The sequence below is a fragment of the Nipponia nippon genome, unplaced genomic scaffold (genome assembly GCF_047370975.1).
Source record: "Nipponia nippon isolate SJK-2023a ecotype South Korea unplaced genomic scaffold, ASM4737097v1 scaffold_2, whole genome shotgun sequence".
Taxonomy (NCBI): domain Eukaryota; kingdom Metazoa; phylum Chordata; class Aves; order Pelecaniformes; family Threskiornithidae; genus Nipponia; species Nipponia nippon.
Genome location: NW_028262336.1, coordinates 61,184,025 through 61,202,834, shown reverse-complemented (window position 1 = coordinate 61,202,834; position 18,810 = coordinate 61,184,025). Strand labels below are relative to the sequence as shown.

The following is an 18,810-nucleotide window of genomic DNA, read 5'->3' as shown; positions in this document are numbered from 1 at the left end:
GGGCTCCGCGGAAAAGGCGGCTCCCACCCGGGCTCCGCCTTCGGCTCCTCCCCGGCGGCCGGGCCCGCACGGAGGGAGCCGGAGCCGGCGCCGCACCGCGCAGCCCGCGGGGGGCGATGTGACCTGGGCAGCCGGGCTGCGGCGCTGCGCGGTGCGGCGCGGCGCGGCGGGGGGCAGGCGGGCGGGCTCGGGGGGCGGGAGGGGGGAAGAGAGAGAGGAGCTCCGAGCCGGGGAAAGATGTGGCTGAAGCCCGAGGAGGTGCTGCTGAAAAACGCCCTCAAGCTGTGGGTCACGCAGAAGAGCAGCGGCTACTTCATCCTGCAGCGGCGTCGGGGCCACGGAGACGGCGGCGGGCGCTTCACCGGTACCTGCTGGCGCGGGGGGCTCGGCGGGGCGCCGGGCCGGGCCGGGCGGCCGGTCCCCCCCTGCCGCCGCTCTGCCCCGCGGGAACTTGGCCGCGCCGGGGGGACCCGCCGGCGGGGCGGGCTGCGGGAGGCGGGAGCGGCCTCTTTGTTCGGCCCGCGGCGGGGCCCCTCGCCGGGCCGGCACGGCTCGGCTCGGCTCGCTCGGCTCGGCACGGCCCGGAGGACAGCGCGGAGCGGGGAGGGCGGGGACGCGGTGCGGTGCGGTGCGGAGGCTGCCGCCGGCCGGGCCGTGGGGGCGGCCCCGGCTCCCCCCGAGTTGCCTCGGGAGCAGTTTCGTGCTTCTGTAGCCTTGAGCGCCGCTAAAGCCACTTTATTTTTATTTCCCCTCTCTCCCCCTCCCGGCGGCTTTCTTAAACGTGACTACGGGCAAGCTGGGAGCCCGTCAGCCGCGGTGCGGGGCAGCCGCGCCGGTGCCCGGGGCCGGTGGCTGGGGGGAGCTGCCGGCGGGTCGGGGTCGGGCACCGGGCGGAGGCCCCTGGGCTCGGCGACGGGAGGTGGCGGGGGGCTGCTGGTGGCGGCCCTGCTGGGCTCTGCCCCCTGTGCCCCCCGACCGGTCGCCACCTGCGCTGACCCCCCCCTTTATAATGGGAGCTATATAAATACATATAGGACTTCTGACTTCTGGCCGATACGTGCGTTACGGGAGAGGGCTGTTAATTCAGCGCTGTGGAAAAGTGGATTCCGACTTATTTTTGCATTAGTTATACTATGCCTTACGCGGCTGTAGATGAGGCACGTTGTATCCATGTGGCACTCTAGGTACGCGTAGCGAAGGATATACGTGAAGAACAGGGATCCCGCTCTGCCCTCGCAGCGGTATAGATCTGTGCATCTCCAGCCAGAACGTTGCGTTAGGCTGAGTTGACGTCGTAGAGTAACCGAGCAAGGAATCTGGGCCAAACTTTTGGTTCAAAGGCGTCAACAACTGAATTCAAACAAATAAACAATACTTTGGAGAAATAATACAGCTTAACAGTGTAAAAGCAGATGAGGCTGGTTTGCATCTTTTAAAAATCAGAATTTTTAATGGTAGTTTGTATATTTGAAAGAACAGTCATGTATTTTCAAAATTACTATTTCCTAGGCAGTTTAAGAAGCTACATTATCAGGTTTGATATTTATTTTATTAAAACCTTTTGCTCCTGAGCCGTTGACCCTTGCCAGGCGATAATACTGCTTTCTGCATTATTGTTTTGTTTTGTTTTGTTTTAAATCAGAGCTTGTCCTAGCCGTGGAGTCATAAAGGAGCACAAAACTTCACTGTGGCTTGGTGGGTCTCATGTTATCAATGTATTGCTAATGAAACGCTAGCTGTCATAAGGTTCATGGAAGTTTTGCCATTGAGTTAAACAACCGTCTACCCTCGTGTTCTCCCCTGCCCTCCTGTGTGGAAGTCATAGGCCGCTCTTTTGTGATTGTAAGGACGATCTGGATTAATTTTCAGAGTTAAAAATAGCTGTTTACAGCTGCTTGATTTAGGTCCAAGACAATCATGAGGTTCAGATCCACAAATGTTAGCTCCTCGTGCCTGAGCTTTCCGCGGCAGAAATTTGCAAGCTTAAACCAAACAAACTGCTTTTCTCTCTGCTTAAGTTTCAGGTGAATCATTTTGCTGAATCTACAGTGCACGGGCTTGCATAAATCTTTTTTGGCTGGCAAAGGAAAGCCGCTCCTGTCTCAAGACAGTTTTCCGAGGGAACTGTAAATTCTGACAGTCTCTTGAACCACTTGGAAATGTTTGTATTTAAAAGGGCTTAGAAATTAGAGTTTTATAAACAAAAAGCAAGTGTGGGGGAGCATTAAGCATAGCTGGAGTTAGATGGATAGCTTAATTTTTTTTCACAGTTTTTACTTGGGGCGAGTGAAATGGAGACCTGTACTGAGAAACAGTCGGGCTTTGCCGGTAACTCTGCTTTTGGTGCAAAGCTTACCTCCTGATCCTTGCTTTACGTGGCTATAGAGACACTGTGTTAGCACCTGCCTTTTCCAAACTGGCAGATACAAAGGGCAATTAAGCACTACCATATTTCAGAGTATGGTCTACCAAGCTGTAGAGCCGTAAGCTAGAAGATTTTGTTTGTTTTACTGGGGAAGCAAAGCTTAAGTGAAAACAACATCCACATCTGTTTTCTTTTCCCTTTAGTAAATTGAGCCCTGGCCAGTTGCAGTTAAGTTTGATGGAAAGGTAGAAGTTTCAAAGATGCGAAGGTCCTGTATGTGAAAGCAGGTGCTGTGGTAGAAGAGAATCTCAGAGCTCCTCTGGTGAGGAGGAGGCTGCGTATCCTCAGGCTGCGTTAGACCCATGTGGGTTCAGCAGAACAGAAGACTGGGTTTCATAAGTAAAGGCTGCAGATGGGGCAGCGGACCACCCGGGATGTCATCTGCTTTAAACAGGGTAGAAGGGTTCAACTCCTGAGCTGCCCTTGTGCGTGTTACTACAACATGGTATTTGCACTGAACCTATGTGAGGACATCTGTTTTATGGCCCTATTCTCATATTTGCATGTTTTTATTTTCTTCTAGGACACTTCTCTCTCCTTACGAGGGCATTTTGTCGATTACGAGGGCATTTTATCCGTTACGTAAGAGTAAGTTAGCACAGCTGGAGGGTATATTTTATGTGGATTTAATTCCTGAAGGGTGGACTAGAGAAGATCTCTCACACAGAAGCGCTTTTCTTCTGTGTCTACGTTTCTTTCTTTGAGTACTGTGTTTCAGTCAGGCTCTGAGCAGATGTCTGTAAGAGAGAGGCTGTGTTTACTGCTGTTATTTAATTTGCGTCCTAGAGCAGTTACTGAATGCACACGGGGCTTGCAAGCAGTGGGTACCAAAAAAAATGGTGGAGGCTGTGTTTAACTCTTCATTACCTGACCAGTGTCATTCTGGTTTCTGTCTTCCTGGGGGATATGCTTTTCAAGTAAAGGTTTAACTTGCCACTTTACCTGGATCTCTACTCGAGAGATCTGTTGGATCAGAGACTTAGGAAGGAAATTGGAAATGTTTTAGAAATAATTTACAGAAATGGAATTATAATTTTTTAACTAATAGATAATTTTAAAACAAATTTTAAGTTACAGATTTAAAAAAATTATTTGGCTCAGCAATTTCTATTGGTTCTGGGTTGGTTTTTTTTTTTTTTCCCCCCTAATTGGAGACCTCTTTAGCTATCCCTACAAAAAGACTTGCAATGTAGCCATGATTAACACGTCAAAGTTAGTTGGATTTGGTACTTGCTGATATCCTTAGTTCTGAGGTTACATATTAGAGATAAGGTTGCGATGCCATCAGTAGTCAAAAATACTGTCAAATCCCTTAGGGTAGAATCGTGCAAGATGGTTTAGCCTATAAGTGAATCACTGCTTTCATTTTTATTAGGGGATGTTGAAAGCTTCATTCACCTTCCTGTTTGATTAGATCGGTTCTGTGCATTTTGACAGCAAAACTGCTTGTTCTGGGAGGTGTTGGGAATGGTTTCATCACGGGCACTGGAGCGAGGGTAGGTTTTCACTCTTCCCAAGCAGCTCGCTTTGCAGTTACTGTTTACACAGTACTTCACATTGCACACTCTTAGTATACAAAAACCCACTTAGGATTCTTTTAAATACTTGTGATACTTAATACGTATTTTCCTTCTTATAAATAAGGTTAAATAAAATTTTAAAATGAACTCTTGTTTCAAGCAGCTTTTTATCTTTACTTTTGGAGATACAGTGCTGCTTTAACTTCTTGCTTGAAGTAGATCAATAAAAGATTATGTTTTGTTCCTGTTTTACCCGTGTTTTTAATTTAGTTGTGATATTTCCCCCTGCTATTCTTCCAAGCTCCATTTTCAGCTCATGGCACTTTCCAAGCTGGATGTGGTCTTTCATCGTTTGCAACTCTCAGAGGACGAACATTTTAAAAAGAAATTAATTTCTTCTCCAGCTCATATAAACCTTTATGGTTCACAGCTTTAAATATAAGATAATACACTGGCAAAAAGAAGTATCTTCTGTATATGAATCTGAGCCTTGTTATTCCTTTAATAAAAATAAATATGATAACCACAATAAATAGACTTCTTGAGCTATATGCCAGCAATTGAAGTAAACTCCCATCTTAGGATTTTATTTTTTTCTTTTAAATAAAATTCTTGCAGGGTGATAGCTTTCAAACTGATCTATAGATCACCTCTGGGTTATGAATGGAGATCTGACCAGTTACATGATAAGAGCTCCCTTCCTTATTTTCCCTTTGCCTGGATTTTAATTTTTTGATGCATACAGAAAAATGGCTATTGATAAGGTCTCTGTTCTTTTTATGGAAATTAAAAAAGCAAAAGATCTTTTGCTGCTCTTTCATACTCTCCAGTCGAAACAGTACTGTAATCATCGTAAATACATCAGCTTTTAGTAGCCCTGTGCGGCTTGCAAGGTCTGGGTAAATAATTTCATAATAGAGTCTATATCAGAGAAAGGCAGCGAGGGGACCATGGAGGTGGAGGGCTTCTGCGACACAGATGGAGAATCGGTCTAGATTGCCCCTGTTCATTACATTGTAGCGTGAGAGGGTCAAAAATATGGTAAAGACTTGGATTTTTAGCAGAGAATGCAAATGGGTATCCCCGTAAACTGCCTTACCTTTTGGATGAGTGAAAGGCAAAATGAACAGCATATTAAAAGATCTGTCCCAATACAGTCTTCAAAGCGGCTTGCCTTTCTGTCTTAAAATATGTCCAAGATACCAAAACAAGCTACTGATAGATAAAGGCTCAAACTGAGCTCTAATTTAAAAAAAAAAAAAAAAAAAGATGCTTTTATTTTAAATGCAGCAGATTGAGGAGAGGAAGATGCCACAATAATGATCTTAATAAAGGATAGTGGTAGTGCTTACTGTCTGTATTCATGGTTTCGTTTTCTTAAGGAAGAGCTCCCTCTGAAGCCTTGCACAAGGAGAGGGGGAAATCCAAACGCTTTACTGAAAGCTTGGACTCTTGTCAAAATGTTATCTAGCCTGGCCCACAGCTGGAATTCAGATCGGCAGGTTTTTTTCCTCTTCTTTTTTTTTCTCTTTATTTTACTGTAACATTTTTTAAGGAGAATGCATGCTTATAAGCTCTTTCCTAAGAGGGTGGCTTCTCTGTCAGAGCATTTGGCTGGAAGGAGGGAGGATAGCAGTGGGAGGGCCAGGCTCCTACTTGCAAAGCCGGGCACCCTGATTCATAGAATCATGGAATTGTTTAGGTAAGAAAAGACCTTTAAGATCATCAGATCCAACCGTTAACCTAGCACTGCCAAGTCCACCACTAAACCATGGCCCTAAGCACCACATCTACCCGTCTTTTAAATAGCTCCAGGGATGGTGACTCAACCACCTCCCTGGGCAGCCTGTTCTAATGCTTGACTACCCTTCTGGTGAAGAAATTTTTCCTAATATCCAACCTAAACCTCCCCTGGCGCAACTTGAGGCTGTTTCCTCTTGTTCTATTGCTTGTTACTTGGGAGAAGAGACCGACCCCCACCTTGCTACAACCTCCTTTCAGGTAGTTGTAGAGAGCAATAAGGTCTCCCCTCAGCCTCCTCTTCTCCAGGCTAAACAACCCCAGCTCCCTCAGCCGCTCCTCATAAGACTTGTGCTGTAGACCCTTCACCAGCTTTGTTGCCCTTCTCTGGACACGCTCCAGCACCTCCATGTCCTTCTTGTAGTGAGGGGCCCAAAACTCAACACAGTATTTGAGGTGCAGCCTCACCAATGCCAAGTACAGGGGGACGATCACCTCCCTGGTCCTGCTGGCCACACTATTTCTGATACAAGCCAGGATGTTATTGGCCTTCTTGGCCACCTGGGCACACTGCTGGATCATATTCAGCCAGCTGTTGACCAACACCCCCAGGTCCTTTTCTGCCAGGCAGCTCTCCAACCACTCCTCCCCAAGCCTGTAGTGTTGCATGGGGTTGTTGTGACTGAAGTGCAGGACCTGGCACTGAGCCTTGTTGAACCTCATACAGTTGGCCTCGGCCCATTGATCCAGCCTGTCCACATCCCTCTGTAGAGCCTTCCTACCCTCCAGCAGATCAACACTCCCACCCAACTTGGTGTTGTCTGCAAACTTACTGACGGTGCACTTGATCCCCTCATCCAGATCGTTGATAAAGATATTAAACAGAACTGGCCCCAGTACTGAGCCCTGTGGAACACCACTTGTGACTGGCCATCAACTGGTTTTAACTCCATTCACCACCACTCTTTGGGCCCAGCCATCCAGCCAGTTTTTTACCCAGTGAAGAGTATACCCATCCAAGCCATGAGCAGCCAGTTTCTCCAGGAGAATGCTGTGGGAAATGGTGTCAAAGGCTTTACTAAAGTCCAGGTAGACAACATCCACAGCCTTTCCCTTGTCCACTGAGCGGGTCACCTTGTCATAGAAGGAGACCAGGTGAGTCAAGCAGGACCTGCCTTTCATAAACCCATGCTGACTGGGCCTGATCCCCTGGCTGTCCTGTACATGCCATGTGATGGCACTCGGGGTGATCTGCTCCGTAACCTTCCCCAGCACTGAGGCCAGGCTGACAGGCCTGTAGTTCCCCTGGATCCTCCTTCTGGCCCTTCCTATAGATGGGTGTCACATTTGCTAACCTCCAGTTGACTGGGACCTCCCTGGCTAGCCAGGACTGCTGACAGATGATGGAAAGTGGCTTGGTGAGCACCTCCGCCAGCTCCCTCAGTACCCTTGGGTGGATCCCGTGTGGCCACCGTAGACTTGTGTGTATCTACATGGTGTAGCAGGTCGCTAATCCCCTTGGATTATAGGGGCTTCATTCTGCTCCCATTCGCTGTCTTCTAGCTCAGGGGGCTGGGTACCTGGAGAACAACTGGTCTTATTCCCGACTCCCAGCCCTCCTGAGTTGTGCATGCTGCTCTGGCTCCTCTGCTTGCCTTTCTGGGGTGGGTTTCCTGCTCCTAAGGCACAGCTGAGATGGGTAAGGTGAAATGCAGGTGCTTGTGTTGAAATGCTAAGGTTGTGTTAATCACTAGTATTAAAGGCAAGGGTGTACCTGTGCATGGAGAGGTGGGGCTGGGTTGTGTCTGCTTAGGGACTGACCAAGAGCCTGTGCAACGCTGTAATGCAGTGAACAGCTATGATGGCTTTTTATTTTTGTGTTGTGGAGGCCAAATGGCACAGAAAAAGGCAGGAAAATCACAAAATGGTTTAGGTTGGAAGGGACCTTCAAAGATCATCTAGTCCAACCCCCCTGTCATGGGCAGGGACATCTTTTACTAGATTGGGTTGCTCAGAGCACCATCCAACCTGACCGTGAACACTTCCAGGGATGGGGCATCCACATCTGGGCAACTTGCTCCAGTATCTCACCACCCTCACAGGAAACACATTTTCCTTATAAAATAATTGAGCGTGTCTGTGGTGGCAGAGTTTTAAGTAACGCTAGATCGGTCTCTTCAGCATTATTTACAGCACCCACCAAAAACGAGAGACTTTTTTGTATTGCCCCAAGTAGTGCCCTGTGTCCGGGTAATTTACAGGACTGCAGCAGCACCTTGTACATCCCACCTTCTTGTCCGTTTTCAGGTGGAAAACAGTTTCAGGTATTTTCACTTGTAATGTGAGAATCGAAGCATTTGGCTCTGCAGCCTTCGGGGCTACAAAAATAGGCTTGGCCTGACCTAGACTGATGGCAGAGGACTGAGATAAGCAGCTGTGAGAGCCCTGCCATGGCAGCATGCCCGCCTGGGGAAACAGCCTGTGTGGGGAAGCAGGGGTGAGGAGGAATAACCAGTGCCCCAGGGCTGCCGTGCTGTTTCTGCCATCCTGGGAGAGCGAATGCACGGTTCAGCTCACTTCTCTTTCCCCAGTGTGGTCTTTCCCTCCCCACGCGGTGGTCCGACGCCAGAGCAAGGTCTCAGCATCACACCCAGGGATAAGGGAGTCACGAGGACCACGGGACACTGACCTCTGCAGTGACATGCCCGAGCTCCCCTCGTTTCTCATGTCCAGCCTCCCCAGAGCAATGGGAGAGAGGAATAATGATTAAACAAATTGTTTCAGTTTGTTTCTACAAGCCAGATTGGGAAAAAAAAATAACAAAACCAAATTTACCTAGTGGCAGTGTTTGATCTGGCAAAGCCCACGTTGGAAGTAATGTAAGGGCTTGAATGTTGGTATTTCCCTAGGTGAATAAATGCTTGGAGCATTAGGTGTTTACGCTGAAATCTAATGTTGTCTGTGCTTATCTTAAAGTGTGGTGAGCCCTTATCATTGCAAAGGAAACACAGCCTTCCTACAGCCCTTGGAGGAGTCCTCCTTCATCCTTTTTCTTATGTACTTGCCCAAATAAGTTCTGCAGCTTTTGTTTTTTGTGGGGGAAGCCTAATAAGAAATACTCTCTCATGGGTGCTGTATTGTATTGTAAAAACCTGTTTATATAGTTTTGCAGAATTCAGCAAAGCTAGTGGCCAGTGTAAAGCCAAGATATTGAGCCGTTGTCATTAGTGACCTTGCATAACTGCCGGTGCTCTTATCCAGCAAAAATGTGGATTTTAGGGAGGCCTAAGTGGAAGTAACAACCTGTTAAACATCTGAGTTTTGAACTTTTAGAGAAACCAAATCAAGATGGTATGAAAGACCTAGAGACGTCCCCAAACATTTATGCTGGGGGCCACCACTGGCCAGCAGTAGCTTCAAGCTCACTGTCTTGGGTTGTATCCTACTCCAGCGCCTGTGGGATGAGCGGTGCTCTCTGGCTGGGCTGTAAGAGGTGAGGATGAAGACAGAGGTGGTCCTCAGTGCATCTCAGCTCCGGGTCTCGCCTTGGGCCAGCGCCGGGGTTGTGGTCAACAGTTAAGGCCCCTGCATGGTGGGGTGGTTGAGGCCAGTGGGAGCCAGCTTCCTAACCCCCGCATCCCTTTCTCAGCAAGGACATTGCTCCTAGGGAGTGCTTCTGAGATGCCTCGCAGAGCCAGGCGAGCAACCCCTGCTATTTGGTGCCGTCCCAGAAGTGCCCTTTTGGCAGGCTGGGGTTATCCTGGTTGATGTGAAAACCACCTTTCTGCTGCAGCTGGAGCACAGGAATGGTGGGGGGCTGGGGAACGGGGACATCCATGTATCCTTCCCGGTTCTGCTGCCTGGTGGTGGGCTGCTCGTTCAGCTGCCCCACTGCTGCCCGCCATGGCTATCGTGAGACTCTTAATTGTTTGCAAATCATTGTGAGATGGTGGAAACTATGTGAAGTATAATTCGGATTCAGGGTATGGAGTGCTTCTCTGCCTCAAAGAGCCGAGATTAATTCTGCTTTATTGGAGCTGTTAGTTCAATTTCACTGTCCTAAAAAAACCCCAGCTTTATTTTTATGGTCATCTGAAATGTTTGATTTGCTCTTTTCTCCCAATTCGCATGTGTGAACAGCTTAGAGTGCCTCTTGCCGCTGTTAACTCTCATTGTGAAACTGCATCCTCTGGGAAGCAACCTGTACTGTTAGCTCCTTCCACTTCCCGGGAAGAGCATTCTCCTTTCTGGTAACATATTCGTTTTGTCAGACTGCTGCTTTTGCTTCCTGGGCTTGTTTTCCTTCCAGCCCCCAGATTTCTGATGGAGGAGCAGAAGTAGCGAGCAGCAGTGAAAAGCAGCAGTGAGCTCCCGAGGATGAATTCAGAGGTGTGCTTTGCGCTTCATGGCTTTGTACTGGCGCAGGAGCCTGGCAGGATGCTGGACTGTGGCTGTAATCATAAATCCCTCAATTTGGTGGGTTTGTCTTACAGAAGTGACCTAGTCTGATTGAAAAAAAGGGTATGAGTATTTAAAATGGGGATTTTAGCGGGATACAGGAGAGCATAGCCACCAGCTGCCCTTCTGCATGGCCCTGCAGAGCAGCCACCGAGCAGTCACTGCGGACCCTAGAGACCGCCCGGTGCCACCACTTTTCTGACCTTCAGAAGTGCCAGGTGCCTGCGGCCGAGAGCAGCCTCAGCTTTGGAGGAGCTGAGCATCTTGGCAAATTGGTTTGGGTTCAGGTACTGTGGTGGTGGCTCTCTGCCTGTTTTCTCGGAAGGGCTCGATTTGGCAGATATCGTTAAGGCAGGCCTTGTTGCACATCTGTCCAGCTGTGCTGGTCTCAGGTGCAATGGAAACCTCAAGTCTTTTTTTTTTTTTTTTTTCAGAGTAGGCCAAGGAGAAGGGGGAAGGCAGTTTTCTCTCTGCTTCAAACTTCTGCAGTAGTCGGTTTGCTTGTAGAGTGGCTAAAGCTGTTCCCCAGCATGCTGGAGACACAGGCTGGGCTCTGTCTTCTGTGTGACCCCTTTGGTTTTGGGAGAGCGGGTGTAAGCGCTTGATTTGGGAGGTTCAGGGCTGTGGCACATGGGTGAGAAGAGGTGCCTCCTGGTGCCCCGCACCCGGCCCGCTGCTCCCCAGCTTTTAAAAGTGCCGTCAGAGTTTCTTACCAACTAATTGCAGATACCACATGGTATTGCTTCTTTGAACTACATTGACCTGCAGTTCCCACTTTGTAATGAATTTATGAGTTTGTGTTAAGCAAAATATTCTGGCTGTGGGGACCAGATGCCTTATTTAAAAACAAAGTAAAACTATAACGTTGCTCAGTATTGTGGTACTGCAGGCTTCCTTGTCACTTAGCCTTAGATTTAACTCTGCTTTTTTTTTTTTCGTTTCCCCCCAAAAAAAAGCAATAGCAGCTTTGGCCTTTTGCCTTTTTGTTTTATTTTTTTAAGATTTTATTAATTCATTGGTCCCAGACTCCTAAGTGATCAGTCGAAGTCCCTCTGCCTTGCAGCATGGCTTAGCTGCTGAAGTGACCACCCCATTTATGGGAAGGCATTTGAGTAGTTCTGAAAAATTTGCCTTTAAGGCCTTTAAAATATGATGGAGGTAAGCAGAAATTGTCTTGCTCTTTGTAGAGGGTTCCTTAATTCCTGCGCTGTTGAGCCAGGTGTAATTGTTAGTGCTTTGGACTGTCTCTTGAGTATTGTCCTAAAAGATGGAAATAATAGATAGTTTTTCAGTTCCAGCTTTTAGTTTGGGTTCGGCTTTAATCACCCTCTGTCCAGTGTCTCAGAAGTTTAAAAGAATTTTTGAAATACCATGTGGATAATGAACACCGATCTGGGAAAGGAGCCTGCATTCTTTAGTTTGAAAGACACGGTATGTTTAGTAGAAATTAGTGTTAGATTAACTTACTGTAAACATGTTCCTTTTTCTAGATTAGTTATGAGCATGGCATAGGATAACTTGTAATGGGATCTTTTATCTTTCTGGGGGCATATAAGGAACGACGTGTTTAAAGATGAAGAGTGGTGCGCTTGGGATAGCTCATTTGAGAACCCAATCGTTATAAAATACCCTTGACTTTTTTTTTTTTTTCTGTGAAGAAATGCGCAACAAGTTCATTGTGCATGGTGTCCTGTTTGCATCCCGTTGGGTTAGAGAGTGACCTCTGTAAAAGGGAGATGCCCCCTACCTGTTGTGGAATTTGAAATGATTCCGTGCTAATTTTTATACCTGAGTTATATGGTACATATGGTATTGTATCTATAATACACATGTAAATTTGATAAAAATCAATTTGCAATTAGAAGTACAACACTCCTGTTTTACTTTGAGGTATTCCAATTTCCACTATTGAAGCAATAAAATATGCCCAAAAGTAGATGTTTCAATGAAGTAAAAACTATGAAGTAAGGTGTAGGATTGTAGCAAGTTTTCCAGATTTGTTTTATAGACTTAATTCTGAACAAACATAGATAGATGTTCCCTTTGCCTGAAATCTACCTTACAGCTAAAGTAATCAGATTTGTTGAGGAGAAGCATATAATTCAGTAGAAGTGTGTCCTTTTCTACTACTTCTGTCCTCTGCTCCATATTTGTCAGAAGTATACATTAGACCAGAAACTTATGTTTGAATTTTAGCCTGGAAATATGCTTTGTGCATGAAGAAACTTGTACCTTTTGAGGAATCTGCGATGTTCTGTCAGCCGTCTTTAGCAGAAGGCTTTGCAAACCTACATCTGCAGCTTTCCTTAGCACGGTTACTGTACAGTTAACTGCTTTCCTGAAATGCTTCTGCATCTTGGGAGGTCAAAAAGCGGACGAGAAGTTGGTGGAGTGGCTTGTTAACGGGAAAGAGGTACTCGGGATTTTAAGGTCCTCTCAAAAATCTTGTCCCACAGAGAGTAAAAAAAAGCAAACCACAAAATTATGAGAATTTTGGGAAGGAAACCAGTGTAGCAATTCTTCTCTGTTTTCCCCCTCTGCTTCTGTTTTCTTTTCATTTTTGACTGTCCTGAAGGTATCAATGGTCTCACTGTTGCCTGCGATACAGAAGAGGTCTGCTGCGTCCTAACTGAAGGCATGCTGATGCATCAACATGTGAGCCAGAGACCCTTTATATGATTTATATACACCTGTGAGCCAGAAACCCTTTTATTTTATAAACAGACCCTATTTTGTAAGAGATCCTTCCATGGAACAAGCTCTTAGGACACTTTATTAGAAAGATGCTTGCTTACAAGCTGGGTATTTTTCAAAGCCTGTTTCAAAATCAGTGCACTGTGTAAAGTTTTGTGTTTGTTTGCTTAGGGATTTTAGGTTGTTTATTTTTTGATGCTTCAGTGAGAAGCCTAACACAAGTGTTACGATTTGAAAGTTACCCCAAATGAGCACAAGGCAACTCACATCGGAAAAATTTTGCCTCTGGTTTTAGTAATTTTTGTGCTACTTCAGTTTCAACTAAATTATTGTATTAGGCCTGGGTGTATTTATTAGTGTTGAATCCTTTTCATGCTCCTGCAAATGCACTCTCAGTAATTCCGTTTCCACCCCCCTCTCTGCCTCTGTCAGTCTCTCCTTTATTTTTCGACACTTAAGCATCAATGTCACTTGCAGCTGAACCACTGCACAAGTACGGATGCTAAACCACAGTCATGGGGTCCTGCCAAACAAGGTTGCTGCTCTGTGTTCGGTAGGCTTGGCTGTAGCTGTACTCGCTTTTATTTCCCCCTGCTGTCCTTATGTCCCTTCTGGAGCGACCCCACCGCGAGCCCCCCCTGGCAGAGGACAGGATGGGACCCCCGCCAGCCGCAGCGCTGGCTCCAGATGATCAAAGCGTGGGGTGCAGCGCCCTCGTGAAGCCCTCAGAGGGACTCCCGGCGTGTGGCCGGGATGCTTGGGCTTTATTCTGGCAGGTATCCTGATGCCCGTGCTCTTTTTGTTCTTCTCTTTGATCCTTAGTTCTGGCTCTGCTTTGTTGTCCTTAGTGAATATAGTTAATATTGTAGCTATGGGTAGTTTAGACGAGGGAGGTGATTTTTTCTTTGCACAGTTGAAGGAGGAAACTTTTTGATAGTTGGTAAGCAAAATGGAAATTGTAAGCAGAAGTAAACAGTGAGAAGAGGAATTGGTTTTTCTGGTCAGTTATTAAGGAACAGAAAAAGGAATTAATTTTGCACAGGCTAAGAAGTAAAACCAAAATTTTGCAGCTACTGCTGTGCTTTCATGTGTTTGTTTTTTTTTTATAATTTCTGAAAAAAAAAAGTATCTCACAAATCAGATGTTCATTAAGCGTTCTCTTGGGATTTTGGTAGCACTTACCGTTAGTTGACTTTTTTCCATTACTTTAGTGAAATGAAAAAGAAATCTTTCTCCTAGATCTATCATCAGGGGAAAACATGCGCAGCACTTCATAAGTTTCTTCTTCTTTCTCTTTCTTGTAATGTCTCAAGTCTTTTGAAATTTGAAAGTCAAACCCTACTTTTGTTCTCTGCATCATTTGATGCTATCTTACTGGCTTTAATCCAGCTGTTTTGAAGACTGCACACTGAAGTTGGTGCTCTGTTTTCTGTGAGCACAGATAATTTGCTACCTTTTATACTTGGATGAATTTTTGTGTCTTTTTCTTGCAGTTACAGGAGAGCATTTAGCATTTTCTGGTATTATATGTATTATTGGTCTCCAAACTCTGGTCTCCATTTTAAATAGATGGTTGTAATATGTGGACATGTGTTTAGCTGAGAAGCAAACTGGTGCTAACAATATCTCACCGTACAGTTTTAAAATACGTTGTGTCCAGCTTCTGCTTGGCTTTGAAAGCGTCATCAACGGTGTGCGCGAATGCAAGGAGGAAGTACTTGATGGAATTTTCTTCACTTTCGGAAGGTTTTTGGTGCTCTTCCATGTGAGCTTCTTACACCCCCTAGACCAGAAAGTGGTTACACTGCTGCTTTGTTGTGCTGTACTCAAGTTAATTAGCTGTGGTTTGTTGTCCAAGTGAGAAGGCATTTCAAATGAGGACTTCGTAGGTCTCATTTTATTGTTTCCATTAATCACTTAGGTGATGGACTGGATAATGCAATTCTAAAAACTGCACGTGGTGCCAAGGGCTGGCAAAACTTTTGGAGGCTGAGAATAGTTCCTTCTATGTTGGGTTAATGGTGAAGGAACAAAAATACAACAGGTTGGAAAAATTAAATGTGCAAAGGGAAAAACATAGTATTGCAGAAAACTTCCTAGATACACCAGTGGCTTAAGCAAACATGGTAAAGCCATTTCTCGCTGTCTGCCATCCCAGTCCATCGGAGGTCGTGTCTCTGCAGGACATACAGTATAGGGGAATTGGATATAAAGCTACTCCTGAATTGCTGTTTGTAGGTGACATAAACCAATTCTGAGTTACTTTAATATGCCAGCTTGCAAATTACGGTGTTTGAATGACTTTTTCATGCATAGCTTGGTTCTGCCTGCTGGGGGGAGGCAATGGGAAAGGCCAGCAGCTCCAGCTGGCCTCCAGACTCAAAAGTCTTTTTTGGGGGCAGTAATTGCTCCAGCTCTCCAAAATGAGTTTGCCTGTATTTACGTCAAGTGCTGATTTACAGTGCGATACTGCTGCAAGCTTTCTTGGATATGGTGGTGTGTACACAAGATACAGGAGGTGATTTTCCACTCTTCTTATGGCTGAGACCTTACTGGTAGTGAGCATCATGTCCAGTTTGAAGTGTCACGCTTAAAGATTAGCTGGGGAGATTTCAGTTTTGACTCAAGAACAATGAGCTGTTTGAAAAATATGGCCCATAAGGACGAGATGAGGCGATTGGGGTTTCTTTAGAAAAAGAGAAATCATTAAAAGGTGGGCGACTATGATGATAGTTTTTCAGTATGGCAAGCATTAACGTAAAAAATGCTTGTGGCCAATTACTCTCTGTGTTCTGGGGAGCAGGATTAATTGCCAGCAGGAAAGTTTAAGATTGTGGTGGTTGGCTTGTTTGTTTGTTTGGTTTTTTTCACTGTAAGAATACTTAATGAAAATAGTGGAAGAGGCTAGCCGGGGACGTTGTTGCATCTTGGTTGTGGGAGTTTTTGAAGAACAGGTTAGACAAACACTACTTACGGCATAGGTGTATTTATCCAGCTTCAGAGCGGAGCTGGAACGGTAAGTTCTCAAGGTGCCCTCAGGTCTTTCCACTGCAATTCTGTGATTATATGCATATATATATATGAGGCAGAATCGGAAACACAAAGAGCTCGGTATGCTTTTGATCTTCTAATCTGGTTTGCCTTTTGCATTTTGAGCATCTGCACATCGCAGCATAAAATAGGAGAAGAATTGTTATCTTTACGTTCTGTATTTTAATTTTATGGCTTTAGATGTGAAAGGACATGCAGGCTACAGAAGTGAAAGTTGGTGTTAATTCTCTTTCCCCCCCTTTTTCTTTGCAGGTCGCTTGGTTGGTGCCCTGGACGCCGTGTTAGACTCTAATGCACGCGTTGCTCCGTTTCGAATTTTACTCCAAGTTCCAGGCTCACAGGTTTACTCTGCCATTGCATGTGGTGAGTTATTGAACGGATCAGAAGTTTACTGGGCCGTAGCTATTGGTGAGTTACAGACAAAAAACCCCAAACCGATTCTGAGCATGGTCAGTGTCTGCATGTCCAAGAAGCTCAAGGTAACCCCAGCTAGTAATGTGTGCGTGGAAAGCTATTGCCTGTACCTTGTTTAACAACCAAATTAACCTCAGGTTAAAATCCCAGGTAGAAATGATGAAATAGTGTTAACTAGGAACATTAAGTTTCTATAGAAGGCTCATTTAGCTGAGGGTGTTTTGCGTTAATTTCTGTCTCTTGCAAAGTAGTGTTGTTCTGTTCATACGCATATCTTTTCCTACAGTAGTAACAGTTCCTTAAAGCAAGAAGCTACTTAGCCTAGGCATTCGCTAGTCTGGTCTTTCACTTGCTTACTACGAAATGTCTTACCACACTTGGTTATAATGAAATATAACTGGAGCATTTGGAAGATGCTACATGATTTAGGAGGTAAAGTTGTCAGGAGGGAATATCTAATGCCTGGTTTGTTGTGCACTAATCCCTTTTGCAGTGCTTCTGCAGCCTCTGAAGGTCGAGCTCATCTTCAGGAAAGTGATATCGATGTGAATTGCAGCAGCCTGGCCATGGCACACTAAAGGCCGTCTGAATGCACTTGTTTCATTCATCCTGTTCTTGCTTGGCCAGTCTGCAGGGCTGTTCTCATCCCTTCTTCTCCAGTTGTAGCATGGCAATTTACAGCAGGTTTTCCTTTGGAAATGGTTCAAAGCTGCATCAGGGGAGGTTCAGATTTGATATTAGGAAACATTTTTTTACCAAGAGGGTGGTCAAACACTGGAACAGCGTTCCTACAGGGGTGGTCGATGCCCCATGCCTTTCAGTGTTTAGGAGGCATTTGAACCATGCCCTTAACAATATGTTTTACCCTCTGATCAGCCCTGAAGCAGTCAGGCAGTTGAACTAGATGATCGTTGAAGGTCCCTTCCCACTGGACTGGACTGGACTGGACTGGACTGGACTGGACTATTCTATTCTATTCTATTCTATTCTATTCTATTCTTTCTTATACGGACTGGACTGGACTGGACTGGACTGGACTATTCTATTCTATTCTATTCTATTCTATTCTATTCTATTCTATTCTATTCTATTCTATTCTATTCTATTCTATTCTATCCTATCCTATCCTATCCTATCCTATCCTATCCTATTCTGTTCTTTCTTACACGGATCAAGCTGTAAAAACTTACATTAGTCAGCTAATGTAAGTTTTGACATGTTGTTGATGGTGCTTGACACAGTAGTCCTTTAAATGGAAGGGGCAATCTGTGTCTTCGCCCCTTCCTCTGTACAAGCTCATTCAGCATGCCTTCCTTGGTTCAGCAGAGACCCGTCTGCATGGTCCCTGTTAATAACAGGAATTTTTCCGTGTGCCAGATCGTGTGTGAAGAAGCTTGTGTAAAGTCTGTGCTATTTTTGTTGTGGCTAGGTTTTCTTGGTTTTGCAATTGCTCTGTACTTTATATCCCTACTGCCCTCCTTTTTATATTTAAATAATGCCATCTCATGGGGAAATTTAAGAGCTTCATGCTGTTATAATCCTCTCATGAAGCCAGGTAGCTTTCACTGGAAAAGCAAGCTCAGTTTTGCTGTCATGGGCTTCTTCATCATTTGAATATAAGTAATATTCTTTTCTGGGGCTGATCCTTGCCCTAGCCACACTCTTATTCCCACAATTTTTGGGTTTTTTTTGTTTGTTTTTTATATTTTAAAGAAACTACAAATCAAAAACTTGCCTGGTTGGAATGGTTAAGGATTTTGGTAAGATAAACTTATTTGATTAATGTCTTCTAGAATTCTCTTTGGCTCTTCTGAATGGATGCTCAGCCCTGAGAAAATGAGATTTATAATAACAGAGTGGAAAGCAGAAGGCTCTGTTTTGTATGCCGCGTGGGTAGGACTTACACGGTTGCCAGAGCTGCACAGAAATGAAGAGCCATGGTAGCAGAAATTGTTTCTGAATAATATCTCTGCGGTGCAACCCTGACGTGAGTGTCCAGGGGAGAGCTGGCGCTGGCAATAGGAGTCAGAGGAACAGCATCACCCGACCGACCCTTTGCTTAGAAAGCTGGAGGGCTTTCCCTGCGCAGAAGTGGCTGTTGCTGCTTGCCCAGCTCTGTCCTGTCTGAGCGAGGTGCTTCATGCAAACGTGGCATTAAGAATTTTGTTACTGGATTTGGAAGGAGCAGCGAGTCAAATTAAGGTTCCTGATGTATCACAAGGACAAGGAGCAGCTCCAGGAGCTCTTTCCAGTCTCCTGGTTAACTTCATTAGGGATAGCCATCGTGTCATTACGCAGTTAATTAAAATGACATTTTTTAATTGTACGTTGGCAGTCCTCTGTTCCAGCAGCTGTAGGCTTAAATGATAATATGTGCGTGAGGGTCATATCTCTGTTACAGGCTTCTGCAAATCTCCAAGGGCTGCTAGGAAGTCTGATCCCTTCCCAGCATGGCTGTTCTGGCAGAGATGTTTTAATCCAGATGGTTAATCATGTTACACCAGTACA

The 18,810-nt window shown here is 45.5% G+C and overlaps 1 protein-coding gene across 2 annotated transcripts in view; it reads left to right on the top strand.

The window, feature by feature from the left end:
* The first annotated feature begins 222 nt into the window (after positions 1–222).
* The window catches only part of TBC1D8 (TBC1 domain family member 8), a 51,524-nt gene continuing 32,936 nt past the window's right edge, over positions 223–18,810 (top strand). Inside the window, exons 1-2 of one of the 2 annotated variants that reach the window (XM_087758163.1) lie at positions 223–364; positions 16,141–16,251. In XM_087758163.1, the coding sequence (XP_087614289.1) occupies positions 238–364; positions 16,141–16,251 (238 nt within the window). In that variant the 5' untranslated portion in view covers positions 223–237. Of the gene's footprint in view, positions 365–16,140; positions 16,297–18,810 lie in introns of both variants that reach the window. The other variant, XM_087758162.1, reaches the window with a different exon arrangement.